The sequence below is a fragment of the Engystomops pustulosus genome, chromosome 2 (genome assembly GCF_040894005.1).
Source record: "Engystomops pustulosus chromosome 2, aEngPut4.maternal, whole genome shotgun sequence".
Classification (NCBI taxonomy): Eukaryota; Metazoa; Chordata; class Amphibia; order Anura; family Leptodactylidae; genus Engystomops; species Engystomops pustulosus.
In genome coordinates this window covers 205401850-205416758 of record NC_092412.1, presented here as the reverse complement: position 1 = coordinate 205416758, position 14909 = coordinate 205401850, and the positions used below count along the sequence as shown (strand labels likewise).

Genomic DNA, 14909 nt, shown 5'->3' with positions numbered 1-14909 from the left:
CCCCCAGTAGTATACAGCCCTGCCCAGCCTGCCCCCAGTAGTATACAGCCCTGCCCAGCCTGCCCCCAGTAGTATACAGCCCTGCCCAGCCTGCCCCCAGTAGTATACAGCCCTGCCCAGCCTGCCCCCAGTAGTATACAGCCCTGCCCAGCCTGCCCCCAGTAGTATACAGCCCTGCCCAGCCTGCCCCCAGTAGTATACAGCCCTGCCCAGCCTGCCCCCAGTAGTATACAGCCCTGCCCAGCCTGCCCCCAGTAGTATACAGCCCTGCCCAGCCTGCCCCCAGTAGTATACAGCCCTGCCCAGCCTGCCCCCAGTAGTATACAGCCCTGCCCAGCCTGCCCCCAGTAGTATACAGCCCTGCCCAGCCTGCCCCCAGTAGTATACAGCCCAGCCCAGCATTAAAAAAAAAAAATAAACGTATATACTCACGCTCCGGTGGCCCCAATCTGCAGCGCTGCTCCCCCGATGTCCGTGCGGGTCTTCTTCTGGCTTCCGCGCCCGTCTTCTGTACATCGCAGATCGGGGCCACTGGAGGGTGAGTATATAAGTTTATTTTGTAAGTATTTTTTAACTCGCTGTGACTCATGTATAAGCCGAGGGGACGTTTTTCAGCACATGTTTTGTGCTGAAAAACTCGGCTTATACACGAGTATGTACGGTAATGTTTTTTTCAAAAAATGTACAAATTCTCAGTGGATAAAATACCAAAACGCTCCACAAAATGTGATACCCAATCCCTCCCGCGTATAACAATACCCCATATGTGGTGGTAACCTGCTGTATGGGCACACGCCAGGGCATCAAAGGGAAGCTGCGCCATTCAGAGCAGATTATTCATTGTCACTTTTTATTGGCTTTACAATCTTTTTGTGAAGAGACTTTATGTAAAATGTACATTTTTGGCATGTTTTTCGGGTTTTGTTTTTATGGTGTTCACCGAGTGGGCCCAATAATGTTTCTGAGTTATTGTACGGATTGTTACGGACGCGGCAATACCAAATATGTGGGGTTTTTGGCTATTTTGTGTTTTTTTTCACTTTATTGCATGTGTATAGGGAATGTTTGTATTTAGGGGACTTTAACTTTATTTAAATTTTTTATTAAATGTGTTTAAATATTTTTAACTGTTCAAGCTCTTCTTCACCTTACGCAGTGTAATACAGGTGTATTACACTGTGTAATGTAACACACTGAGCATGCTGAGCGATGGCAGGACCCGGCTCACGGAGGAGGATCGCGCAGCCCCGGGCACTGGCAGTCCCGGGGCTGCGATCGGAGCCATGGACTTTCTTGAATTCTTGGTCCTTTCAGGGCTCAAAAGACATCTACCACCAGGATGAAGATTTGTAAACCAAGTACGCTTACATGCTGGTGTGTCCACCCTCTGGCAGGATCAACTCTTCTTGAAGCTTCTTATACCCTTGTTTTTAAGAAATAAAGGTTTTAAAAATAATGCAAATGAGCCTGAGGGGCCCAAGGCTCCATTGACATCTATGGAGCCAGAGCCCCTCAGTTTCATTTGTATATTTAAAAAAAAAAAAAACATTTTTTGTTTTCATAACAACAAGGTCCTAAGATGCAAAAACAAGAGCAGAAAATGATAGAGGGGGCACACACCAGTATGTCAATGTTCTTGGTTTACAACCCTTCATCCTGATGGTAGATGTCCTTTAATTTTGATGATTTTTGTTGATTTTATTTGTATGACTAGATTTTGCAGCTTTACGGATTTTCCAATTACTGAGGTGGAAGATCACATCAAAGTACTGTGTAGGCGCACATTGACACCAAGCCACTCCCTGTGCCTTAATCCTTCTTAAATGGGTTGTAACAACTTTGATTGTTACCCCCTATTCACTGGAATAAGAGATCCAGCTACTGCACTCCAGAAATCCAGAGAATCGGGTCCACTTCTCACTAATTTGTGCACCATCATGTCAAAGAAATACCCTTTTATTAGTGTCGGTGTGTCAGAAATGGCTCATCACAGCGCTTGGCCATTTCTGGCACTCTCAAAGCCACCACATGGGGGTGCTGGAGATAGCCAAGCGCTGTCCTTGGTCATTTTCAGCACTCCTGTACTATTGAATGGAGCGACTTAATGCATGCTCTTGCCACTTTATTCAGTTAGTGTGAATGGGGAACCACATTCTTGTGAACTGCAGCTGCATCATTCCAGCCCTCATGATCAGATTATCCCCTAAGGGTGATGTCACACATGGCGTTTTTAGGCCGTTTTAGTTAGTGCGTTTTCAGATCGAAAAAAAATAAATGCATTTTTTTTTGTCCGGTTTTCCTAATTTTGAGCAATAAAAAACGGACAAAAACGCATGCTGTTTTTAAAACTGAGTTTTTTACGATCTGAAAACGCAAAACCAAAAACGGACTAAAAACGCCATGTGTGCCATCACCCTAACCAGTTGAAAGGCAATAACAATTAGTGGTTGGTACAATCCCTTGAAGTGAAAGCTTTTTATTTTTCTATTTTATTTCAGTCAAACCTAAGCCAACTTCAAAACCTCAGCCAGGTGCAGTTGATGGTAAGTAGTTTCCTTCATACATTTAACTTTTTTTTTTCTTTTAGCAAACATGATTATACTTACATTCAGTGCATTCAATGTATATTGAAAACAGAAAGTTAGGAAGTAATCAATGACACAATAAAGCTGATCGTGCAGGATTAGAAAGTCAACATATTGGCAACATTACGTTGGTGTATTGGCAAAAAAACATCACAAATAGAAAAAGAAAACTGGAGAAGGGAGGGACAACACAGGAGGAAAACGGAAAGCACAAAAGGTTGGGGAACGTCCCATTTGTAGAGCTCTACAAATTTCATAGATGCTGAAGAGTTTCCATGGAGTCATGTGGTAATCCTCGGGTCCAAAGAGTCATCAGCCATCATCCCCTCCATTCTACAGATGAAGATGAAGAACAAAGTTGAAGCCAGTCGACTACCATAGGGGGCTGGGGACTCTTCCAGTATCTTGGGATCACAGTACGTGCTGCCGTTAGGAAGTGGTGGAGCAGGCTACTTTTGGAGCAGATGGAACCAGGCAGAATTGACAAGGGAGCTATGTGGGGAGAAATGGCAACCCTCTTAGTGGTAACCAGATGGTTTCATCAGGAAGAGAGGACCAATCCCATTCCGTGTAAGAGGCCCAAAAAAACAGTTTAAAGGCCTCCTCCACATCCACAGACAGTAATTACATTTGTTGCTTAGTCGACTTGGCCCGAGACTTGATGAGGAAAGTTTTTTGTTATTGTTATCCTGAGCCTCTCTCCCTTGAATGAAGCCCCCCTGATCGTTGTTTATAATGGAGGGAAGGAAAGTGCCAAGCCCATTGGCCATTAACTTGGAGAGTAGTTTAATGTCTACATTGATATGGGAGGGCGATAATTAGTGCATATGGAGTGGTCCTGAAGGCCCTCAATTTATAGACCTTTATTCCAATATGTAATTATTATTATTTTTTTTTTTGCAGACTTTGACTTGGAAGAAGCTTTAGGAGGAGGTAAAAAAATACATTGTTTTAACATATTTTATACACTGTTGACATTTTTAATATATTTTTAAGTTATAATCCTTTTATGATTTTGATTGTAGAAGACTAAACACAAATGTGGTGAAGTTTTGTTTAGGACCTCACTTTTCATGGCATCGGCAGGAAGGCTGAAGTGCTGTCCTTTTTAAGTAGAGCATTAGACATTTCATTTATCTATGTTCTACATGACACATTTCTACATATTCTGTTTCATTTTCACCGCAAATTAATGTTTTCTGTATTCATATTAAAGATGCACCTAAGCTGCCAACTCTGAAGCCACAGCCTGGTCAAGGTGGTGGTGGTAGTGATGGACGGGGTAAGTAAAAAGTTTATAATATTTCTATAGATCTTGCTACTAATCCAACTATTACATGGAACATGTCATCAGATCACACATTTTCAACTAATGGCGGGTGATCTTTGGCCCTTTTGTTTATGTTAATGTTAAAAGCAGTGTGGAAATTAGTATTAAAAAGGCTAAGTTGCTGATCAAAAATGAGGGGTCCAGTGGGGTCCCAAGTATCTCCATTGGACCCCTCTTTGCTTCAGTAGATTAATGGAGCAGACGACGCACATGACTGTTCTGCTCCATTAATCTCTATGGAGCTGACAAAGATTGGTGAGCGTGTTAACCAATGCTGCATCTGTATGTTTAGTTTGTGTGGGTTAGTTGACAGGTTGTTATCAAGCAGAAAACGTTAAACGTTAAGTCTCCATCCATCTTGTATAGTTTGATCTCATTGTATTTGTCTGTTTAGGGTTTGATGACAGTGATCTTGGTGAAGCTGGAACGTACCCAGATAATCCTGGAGGTAAGATCCAAATAAATGAATCGTGTGCGTATACTTTTGGCGATGCCTCAGTGACTTGATGTGAATGTGTTGATGTAGGCTGCGAATATGGCTGAGATTTAGTTATTTAATTAAGACTAAATTCACATGAACGTGTGCCCGCCATACCGCAGCACATCGAGGAGGCGGGGATGAGTGTCACTCACCCCCGCCTCTCTCCATAGAGAAACATGGTGCACGGCGCTGTATTCCAGGGAAGGATTGGACATGTCTTATCCACGTGCGGCACCTTACCCCTCTATATGGCGCTGTGCGCCCATTGCCAGCCTATGGGGGACGTATACATGTCCCCCAACGGCCGTCTGAATGCAGCCTAACACGTTATACAGGGCAGCAGTGATTTTGCTGAATGCAGTGTTTGCTTCAGGGTTGAAGCCAATTTCAGCAACATCTGCTTTGAGTCTATATGTTCTGCTTTTGGTGTGTGGGTTTCCTCTGGGGGTGCGGTTTTGTCACATATACTCATGTGTCATCAGTTTGTTTTACTGACTGGACTTTTTTTTTTTTAATTGAGACACAGAAATATCAGTTGTCTTTAGTCATATAAGATTGCTGGTAGGTGCTTGTGATGCTACAGAAGTTCTCTACTAATAGTTTTTGGTGATAGATCCAGTTGGGTTTACATTTGTGTCGGCAAATAGAAGTTACAATTGTGTAATAGTAAATCTTAAATAAAGATCTCTCAAGATATCACATTCATATCACATACTGCAATTGTAATAAATTTTGATCACGGTACATTACATCTTTATCCAATCATCTGCTTCCTCTTCCACTGAAACTCTTCTTTAGCATATTCAGAGAGCAAGGTTTTTAGGAAGATGTTAAAATCTGGGCACTTGCAGGTGCTAAGCATGGCTGCTTCATAAAGGGCTTGGGTTAAAGGATTTGGCCACTTTGTAATAAATCTCTTGCATTAGTCGTGTCTCTACATGTATATGTACCTGTACCTTTTGTCTACTTTGAGAGTTTCAGCCTTTCCCTGTTCTCGCCATGCTGCACTGTGTCGCTGTCCATCCTCGCTGACAGACACAGGATAAGGGTAGGGGGGAGCCGGATGAGTCATATATCTGCTGCAGACCCTGCTGTTCAGCACTGCTCATACATGTAAACAAAAAATGACAGAGTCTGTAGATAGCACTAAGGCAAGTAGCAGGAATGCTGAATCATTTGACATTCAGGGATTATTATTAAGGCCGTAAAGGCACTTGGACAAATTATGTAAAAGAGTTGCCAGCCCCTTTTAATTGTAACCGATGAAGTAAAATATCTATGGAGCCAGTACATGGAGGAGGGGTCCCCTGGAGCCTCGATGTAATGGAGTGTTCAATGCTGTGTGTATTTGTATGAATGAAGGTATCCCTTAGACATGGTGAGTGATGCAATTTTTCATATTACGATACTTATTGAGTGATGCAGGATTCTGGAATTTACACTGAGCACCACATGTATAGGCTGTTGCGCTGCCCTGGCACTTGTGGTGATAAGCTGTCTGCACTTTTACAGATGGATGGGTGTGGTGGCAAATTTCTGTGTCTTGTGGGTTGGGGACTTGTGTGTCCCCTAAAGGCTGTCTTTGACACAAAAATATAATAAGGAGAAAACGGTGGAAAAAATTTGTTCTAGTTGCTCATGGAAACCAGAGCTCAGCTTTCATTTTATTTTGTTTTCTCTTATATTTATTATTCATGGACTCTTTCCTTCTAAAATCAACTTTTTAATTATTCCAATGAGGCAGAAGGGCTATGGGCATTTTACAGAAGCCATCTGTTTTTGCAGTGTAACAGCTTGTGAAGCAGAAGCTCACAGTCTCTCCCCCCTGCACTTTCTGTAATCTAAGCCGTAATGTCAGCACACATTGGGAGGGGGAAGTGCTCCTTCTGAATGTAACAGCATGTGCAGCTGCAGCATGGAGGGGCTCTGATAACATGCCCATAGCCTATCAGACTAATTAACATTAAAGATGGTTTTAGAAGGAAGGAGGCCATGGATAACAAATCTAAAGCGCTTACCACAGTCATAGTGCCTGGATCTGAGTAAGTGTCCCTGGTTTATCCAACGGGATTATGATGGTAGATTTCCTTTAACAATTCCTCTTGAGAACAGAACACTTTAGAAAATAGGATCTCCTTTAATGTGCTGTGTTTCCTCCTTGGTGAATAGAAAGGCATGTTAGATTGGTTACATACATTCAGTAACTTGTGCAGTATTGTTTGTTCCTGTTTTTATATACTACCTAGCAACATGTATCAAAAGAAATTGCTCTTGGCTCTGTCACTTGCACATCTCATGACGGTAGTCAAACAATAAATAATCCATGCCGTTCAGCTAAGTTGGACCGATGCCAAGATGAGGCCTATGTATTTAAAGGGGTTATCAGAATCTTATTTAAAAAAACAAAAGGTGGCCAGGAGGGGGCTTCTTAAAAAACCTCCTGGTGCCCTCCAGGTGTGCCGTGCTCAGCTTCTGGCTGGCCATCCCTATTCACAGATTTTTGTACAGATGTTGTCATGTGCAGCCGGAAGCTGAATCCAGTGCTGCTTCCGCAGCCATGTTCGTTTACATGACACGCGGATAAGAGAGATAGCAGCGCGGGACACCGGGAGGTAAGTACATCTTTATTTTTTTAAACCTCTTCCCTCCCGACCACCAATCTCAGCCAACCCCTTTAGTCACTGCCCAGAAGCGGGATAATGGAAGGGTCGTTATTCTGTCTAATTCACTCATCACACTAACATTGGTGCATGTTTTCCACTGGCCATACACATTCAAGATCTGTCTGTCTAGTTCCTGGAAGACGCCTCTGGTAGCTTATCTCCAGGTAGAACAAAAGATATGATGAGCTCTTCCCCTGACATGAGCCGTCACAGGAGAGCAGGGTGGTCCTTTATATTCCTACACATGAAACAACATGCGTCTATGTCCCTCTCCTGAACCCAAGTGTTAAAGGCCTCTGAATTTTTCATATTAAAAAAAAAAAACAGGAAATACATTTTCATTGCACATGGTACAATACTAGGAATTCCCCCCCTGAAAATTCACCACCCAACTTATACTGGGTTATATAAAAAATAAAGTGAGTGCTCACTATTCTGTCGGCCCGGGCAACTCCCCTTCTATCTTCATGTGCGCGGCGGGACCTGGGACGGCCCGGGCCGTCGGAATGGTGAGCACTCAGTTTATTATTTTTTTTAAGGGCAAGTTATACGCTACAGGGGGCTGGCTATATTCTTCAAGGGGCTGGCAGGCTATATACTGGGTTTCCTACCCTCGGCTTATACTCGAGTCAATAGGTTTTCCCAGTTTTATATATATATTCTATCTATCTCTATCCCTTTAAAGAGAACCCGTCATTCAAAATAACCCCCCTAAACTAAATATATTTTCATAAACTGCCATTAGAGAGCATTGCCTCTATCCCTTCATTGTCCCTCTACATGTCTGTAAACCTAAGCAATGAGGTCCTAAAGCTGTATGCAAATGACCTGTGAAATGTCCAATGAAGCATTAGCATATTCAAGCTGTCCACTCTATTCATGAGTGGGAGGCACAGCCACACCCCCAGTGCTTGACTGACAGCCTGTATAATGATGTGAGGCTGTATAATGATGTGCTTCCTGGTGCTGGAGCCCCCTGCAGCCCGTGTGTGCATGTGTGTGTGTTTAGGAGAGATACAGCAGCTCCAGGCAGCCATGTTACAGCAGAACATGTCAGATTCATGTGTAGCTGATGTCTGTGTCTCTCACCTGTATATTAGGAGGATGCAGCATGTCAGCAGACACAGCACACACACTAGCCATGCTTTACTATACATTACACACAGACATGAGCAGGGGGGGGGGAGAGGGGAGGGGTAACAGGGGTGACATCACTGCCTCTGACCATGTGACCAGCCTCATTTATATGATAAAGAATAGATGATTTTACAATGAATAATGTATGAAATAACTAGATAAAGGCTGGGATGGGATCCTTGTGAGCTGCTCCAACAGGTAGAGGTGACAGGACTAGTGACACAGACCTGATGACAGGTGTCCTTTAAATTACTTCCCATAGAGAGATTATACTAACTCTGAGATTTGTTTTTTGTTCTAATTCATGTGTTTTTTTTATGTCATATATTTTTCAATATTTTCTGGCCTTGCCATTTTTTTGTACGTAGTAGTGCAAAATAACACAGGTACAGGGTTACCATATAAGGGAGATGAGAAATGTTTAAAATTTACTTTCCAATGGTGTCTATTTTTATCTCCTTGTTATCTCAAATAATGTGGAAGTTGTAGTTTATTCTACCATGCCTCCCCTATCTCAATGTGCATTTTTGTTTCTTCTCACTTGTAGGACATGATGGACAAGGCGGTAAGTCACAAATATTAGTTTTTATGACATTGCAGTTCAGTATTACAGTAAGTTATAGTATAAAGGTTGTCACGCAGCAATAAAGAATGGCGCAGAAATGTGAGCAGGAACATTACACTAGAAAGCATCTGCTCTCTGCACCTCTGTCATATATGAATGCATTGTGATTCCCATGTAGCGGGCACACTTGTGTCTGAATGTAAATGCAGCACCCTAGTTGTGGAATCACAGTACAGGCTATAATGTCTTACATGTAGATAGTGTGCCCTCTAGTGACTGACTGCTAGAATACTCAGAACCAGGAGCTATGTAATAAACATGTACAGCTGCATTATGAAATACTGGCTATAGATCGTGATGAGCTATCCTTATAATAGGACAGTATCAAATCATTGGGGAGGGTATGGAACATTTCAAGTCTCCCTCCTGCCCCAATAAAAGCCTCACTTTGTTTTGTGCAGTGGCTCGATTAAGTTACTGTAGTTCAATGTCTGTTACTTTGATATAACATTATTTGCTTTACTGGGTATGACTATTTTCAATCCTAAAATGAAGTGAGCTGCAGTCTGTCATACAGTGTAGACATGTACAGTTATAGAGTAAATCTGTCACTGCTCTTGACCTTTTGGTCTATGTGTTCCCTTTAAAATAAGAGTTCTGAGTCGCTATGTCTAGGTCTCTATTTATAATGTGCATTTTTGTTTTTGTTGCAGGACATGATAGGCCACATGGTAAGTGGCAGATATCCTCTTACAATGTGTTGGTGATTGTAGTTATGATATGAGCATGAAAGCCTGCAAAAGACAAAGCTTTGATCATAAAAGCAAAGCCCTTAGCATAGAGAAGCACTTAATGGCAACGCTAATAACGCTCCATCTTGCTTCATAGAGTCATCGTATAAAGCCATTTTATGGTCGGATTGCTACTCTGCCTGCTTGCTCTAAACAGGTTGCTTTTCATGCCATGTCTGCCTCCTGCTTTGCCAAAGTAGTTATTTGTAACTTGGCCGTAACCACTTTTCACTCATATCCATTGTTATTATTTTCACCTTTTAAAAAGTGGTTATACAAAGCATTGGAAGGTCTAACACTATTACATCATGGACATGGGTCCTCATCCAGCACAGAAGGGATGCTCCTGCTGCAACCACTTGTCTTGGGAAGTGATGAGACATTGAGGAGAGGGGGCATGGCAGAGCTCCTGGGACACACGGGGACAAAATAGGATGTAGGGAGGAATACATCCATTTTTTCTCCCTGGACAAAGCAATTATCCCATCCCCTTTAAACCCTTACCGACAAGTGACCTAATACTATGTCACATGGCGAGTGAGGGTACATGGAGAGGGCTCACGCATATTGCAGCAAAGGCTTACCAGTAACACCCACGGGATTACGTGTGTTTTTCCCTCTGATCATCACCTGCGAGGCTGCCGGCGGCTTCAAAAAGATGGCAGCACATGGGCGCATCTTGCCAAGGATCGTCGCTTCCATTGACGTCATCGGGGAGCGGCAATCCGTCATGACAGCCTCTGGTCTTCTGAAGACCCGAGGCTACTTCGTGTTAACCCATTCATTACAATTTGCTATCAGCACATTGTAATGAATGAGGAGGAAAATCCTCATCTACTGCCATACTGTAGTATGACCGTATATGATAGAATCGTACAAACAACCTAGGGTTAAAATACCCTAGGGAGTCAGAAAAATTGTTAAAAATAAAAATTATAATAAAAAAACATAACTCAAATCGCCCCCTTTCCCTAGAACTGATTCCCTAGAACCCATATATACTCAATTATAAGCCTAGTTTTTCAGCACAAAAAAAAAATGTGCTGAAAACCCAAACTCTGCTTATACCCGAGTAAAAAAAAATATCAAAACTCGCCTTTCTGGCTTCCCCCCGCTGCTGGCTACATACTGGGGCAGGGGGCTGGCTATATACTGGTGGATATGATTTGGTAGGCTATATACTATGGGGCAGGGTCCGGCAGGCTATGTGTTGGGGAAGCTGTGGTCAATGCATTTCGCACCCTCAGCTTATACTCGAGTCAATAGGTTTTCCCAGGTTTTTGTGGTAAAATTAGGGGCCTCGGCTTAAACGCATTAGGTATCAACAAAAATGGCAGATCTATAAAAACATAACGGTTTTTCACTGCGTTTAACTCCGTAACGGAAAATAGCGCCCAAAGTCTTTTTTTGCCATTAAAAAAAAAAATTTAAAATTCTATATAAAGTGATCAAAAGGTTGTACAGTCCTAAACATGATAACATTGTAAACGTCATCAAAAGCTGCAAAAAACGACACCTCCCAGTGCCAGAAGATGGCAAAATCAAAAAAATTATTTTTGTACAGGTGGTTTTCATTTTTGTAATTGTATGAAAACATTATAAAACCTATACAAATTTGGAATCCCCTCAATGGTACTGACCCAAAGAATAGAGTAGACATGTCATTTGGGGTGCACAGTGAAATCCATAAAATCCAAGCCCACAAGAATACGGCACAAATTCCTTTTTCTTTTAACCAATTTCACTGCATTTGGAATTTTTTTTTTCCCCGCTTCCCAGTACACGGCATGGAATATTAAATACCGTCACTATGAAGTGCAATTTGTTACGCAGAAAATAAGCCATCACACATGGAAAAGTAAAGTTATAGATCTTTGAAGGTGGGGAGTGAAAAATGAAAACTCAAAAACTAAAAAGGGCTGCGGCGGGAAGGGGTTAAAGTATGATACAATAGATATCCACCTGTCATTAGGAAATGTCATCCATTGTTCTGACAATAGGCAACCCGCCAATACATAAAGCAAAGCAAAAGCACGGCTCTGTCCCATGTTTGTTGGCAGGGCCAGGTATAGTATTAGCAGCTCAGCCCCTATTATGATGATTATGTTATGGCGTATGATGAAATCAACGCCCCTACCCTTCATCCCGCCCCGCACCAGTCCATACTGCCAGCGGCCACACCCCTCTTGTCGTAGCTCCTTGACCCCTTGGCATGCAGCTTGTGTAAAGGGGGATAATCACAATGCCTGCCGGTTTGCAAGGCATTGTGATTATTTTAGGGCTTCTATACCAGTTTTCTGCCATAGAAGCCTTGATAAATGTCCCCCATTTGTTTATGCAGTTGGTAGAAGAGGGAAGCCAGAAGGCATTGAGCCAGTTTCATGTGTTTTTGAGTTTACAGTAATTCTTCATAAAGGATTTTCCCATCATCCAAAAGTTATGCATAAATGTCTGAGGTAGGTCTTGCATAGAAGTGAGCAGATGTGGCCACCTCTCCATTCACCACTACTATGAGTTCTCAGAGCTGGATCCTGCATCTAGAACACATTAATGCGCTATCCTGAGGATATGACAGTATTGTTTGAGGGAAAATTCACTCAAACATATCTTTTGTTTTCTAATCATGCTTCTATTTTACCTGCAACTTTTGCTAGGTCGTGCATTGCAGCCATCAGCTGGTATGTCTACGTGGCTTAAGTTATCGGTGTTTATTCTGTAAACCCTATTTTTTAAACTTCAAGCATTTTCTTTCACCTCTTGAGACCCTTTCAAGTGATATTTATGGAGTTGCTTTAAAGCAATACCTTAACAAAATATCACAATCCCTCCTATTACAAGCACCCTTCCCATAGTACAGCAGCCTGTATTCTGAATATAGTCTCACAGAAAGGCTCACTTGCCCTGCTGTGTTTGGGTGTTTGTAGAGGGAGTGATTTCCATGGTGTACTTGGAGTGAGACTATTCTTTACTCTGTCTTTTCAGGTGGTGCCAGGATAGTTCTTTTAGTTGTGGACTTTCTCTAAAAATCTATGTCGGAGAAGAGTTCTCAGATAAAACTTTATCAATCAGTAACCCAGTATCAGTAACTTACGATGTTAAACAATCAGCATTGCCTTTTAAAGGAACACTAACCATAGGAAAGTATGGTAATTCTGGAGTCCAACAATATTTGCTTACCTTGATCAGTCTGCAGTATTGTCTTCATAACCCCCAAACAATTAGATTGGTAAAGGGCAAAATGAGTTCTCATGCTTGTCTTTGGCTTGAGATTGCCTTAAAGGAAACCTACCATTTCAAATGGTAGGTGTAAGCTGTAAACAACGAGCACCAGCTCAGGGTGCTCGCGGTTTTAACACTTTTCAAACTTTATAGCAGAAGCTGCTTCGGCGCTGAAGCAGTTTCTGCTATAAAGTTTAAAAAGTGTTAAAACCGCGATACCACGGTTTTAACACTAACGAAATTAAGCACCGGCACCAGCTCACCCTGAGCTGGTGCTCGGTGTTTACAGCTTACACCTACCATTTGAAATGGTAGGTTTCCTTTAAGCGCTCATGTTTAGCCATAGGGTTGGACTTATCCGGGTATAAAACTTTACTTATGCCCGGGCTGGGGTGGGCTATTTAAAAATAATAAACATGTACTTACCTTGTCCGGCGCTGCTGATGTCCCGCGCCGTGGTCTGTCTCATCTGTGCACCGCTTTGTTTACAGGGATGCACAGGGAGCTTCCTGCCGGCCGGAAGCTCCCATCTGACACCATCTCCCAGTGCTTACAACGCTGAGAGATATGGAGGGATGGGAGGAGCCGGTCACATCGCTGGCTGGAAGCTCCCTGTGCGCGGCTTTTGTGCCCCTGTAAACAAACACGGGCACGGATCCAATGGACCGCGGCGTGGGACATCGGCAGCGCCGAAGGAGGTAAGTACATGTTTATTATTTTTAAATAGCCCGGCCATAATGTAAATTTTTATAACCGGATAACCCCTTTAATCTGTTTCTGCTACTGCAGAATTGGAACACTGAGTCTCCTGCTACAGCCCGTTGTCTCACAGCCAAACACCTTGCAGTCAGAAGGAGTGGGGGGGAAAGAAGATTTCTGTGTATATATTTTAGTTTTAAAAGTAGTATGAGACAAAATAGAATTGGCCAATAAGAGGTGTAAAGCCAGGTAGATTATGTGTTTTTTTTCTGTGTTCAGTGTTCCTTTAAATGAGCCAATTGCCTGTATTTCTACTTCCCCTCCTAAGATACTAAGCATGCTTCTTTGAAATCTACTTTGCTTCTTGCTTGAAAAGTGGCATTGTGACTTGCAAGTCTTTGCATTTACTGAACAGGAGTTAATTTCCAATATTTATATTATATCCTAGGTGGTGAAGGACAGGGTCAAGAAGGAGGTATTGCCTATTTCATTTGTTTGATATTTGTGTGTAATTAACATTGTAAATCTCCCATCTCCAACCCTTTCAGAGGGGTACTGTGCTCAAAATTGTGCTGGCCATACACAACGTACCTTTCAGTCAACTGGTGTACATCCTATTCTCAGCTGGACATTGACATTTAATTTGCTTTTGAGGAGCCCGGCCTTCTGAAGTCAGCATTCATTACCACTGGACGGTTGTGGGACATTGAGTAATTCTCTTCATATGCAGAAAGTATTTGTTTATTTGTGCAAGCCCTCCAGCAGAGGTGGTAGTATCCAATGACAACTATCTTGTATCAAACGACAACATGGCTACATTTCTAGAAAATTATATTCTCAGTTTATATAATTTGCCAAATACAAAACATTACTTCAATTGGATGTTATTAAAAAAAAAAATAAGTGTGAATGTCCAGATGAGAATACCCCTTTAATACACACACTTAACTCATCCAAGGGTGCTAGTGCTCAAAAAAGTAGAGGCTTAATCCTCGGTGATGTTGACATTTTTTTCCTCCAACATCTGCTGTTGCGGAATAGTCGGGACATCTACACTGACTATAGATGCTTGGCTGCTGGTATTTTGTAACCAGTACATAAATAAGCATAAAACCAACAGAGACCAGATAAACAACCTATAAGGTTGTGCATATATTAATGTGCATTATCATTAATAACCAAGTCCAAATACTGTGTATGTTGCAGAGAAGCAGGGCATGCTGGCTGGTATCGTCAGTGCGGTGGCAGTGGCAGTAGTCGGAGCAGTATCAAGTTTCATAGCTTACCAGAAGAAAAAGCTGTGCTTCAAAGGGGCCACAGGTAAACTACCAAGTATCTGTTGTGTTATCATTTTAAGGCAGGTTCATGTTTTATATGCCATCTCCAGAAGGAATTGTATCTTTTTCATGACTGACTTTAAAATTAAGTCATTTTGAGAT

At 42.2% G+C, this 14909-nt stretch overlaps 1 protein-coding gene across 4 annotated transcripts in view; it reads left to right on the top strand.

The window, feature by feature from the left end:
- CD99 (CD99 molecule (Xg blood group)) overlaps positions 1–14909 on the top strand; it is a 43366-nt gene that overhangs the window by 24891 nt on the left and 3566 nt on the right. For 2 of the 4 annotated variants that reach the window (XM_072137887.1, XM_072137884.1), the window contains 9 exons: positions 2499–2543; positions 3489–3518; positions 3802–3867; positions 4310–4363; positions 8744–8761; positions 9475–9492; positions 12207–12230; positions 13919–13945; positions 14677–14790. In XM_072137887.1, coding sequence (XP_071993988.1) covers positions 2499–2543; positions 3489–3518; positions 3802–3867; positions 4310–4363; positions 8744–8761; positions 9475–9492; positions 12207–12230; positions 13919–13945; positions 14677–14790 — 396 coding nt within the window. The remainder of the gene's footprint in view (positions 1–2498; positions 2544–3488; positions 3519–3801; positions 3868–4309; positions 4364–8743; positions 8762–9474; positions 9493–12206; positions 12231–13918; positions 13946–14676; positions 14791–14909) is intronic. The other 2 variants (XM_072137885.1, XM_072137886.1) reach the window with 2 other exon arrangements.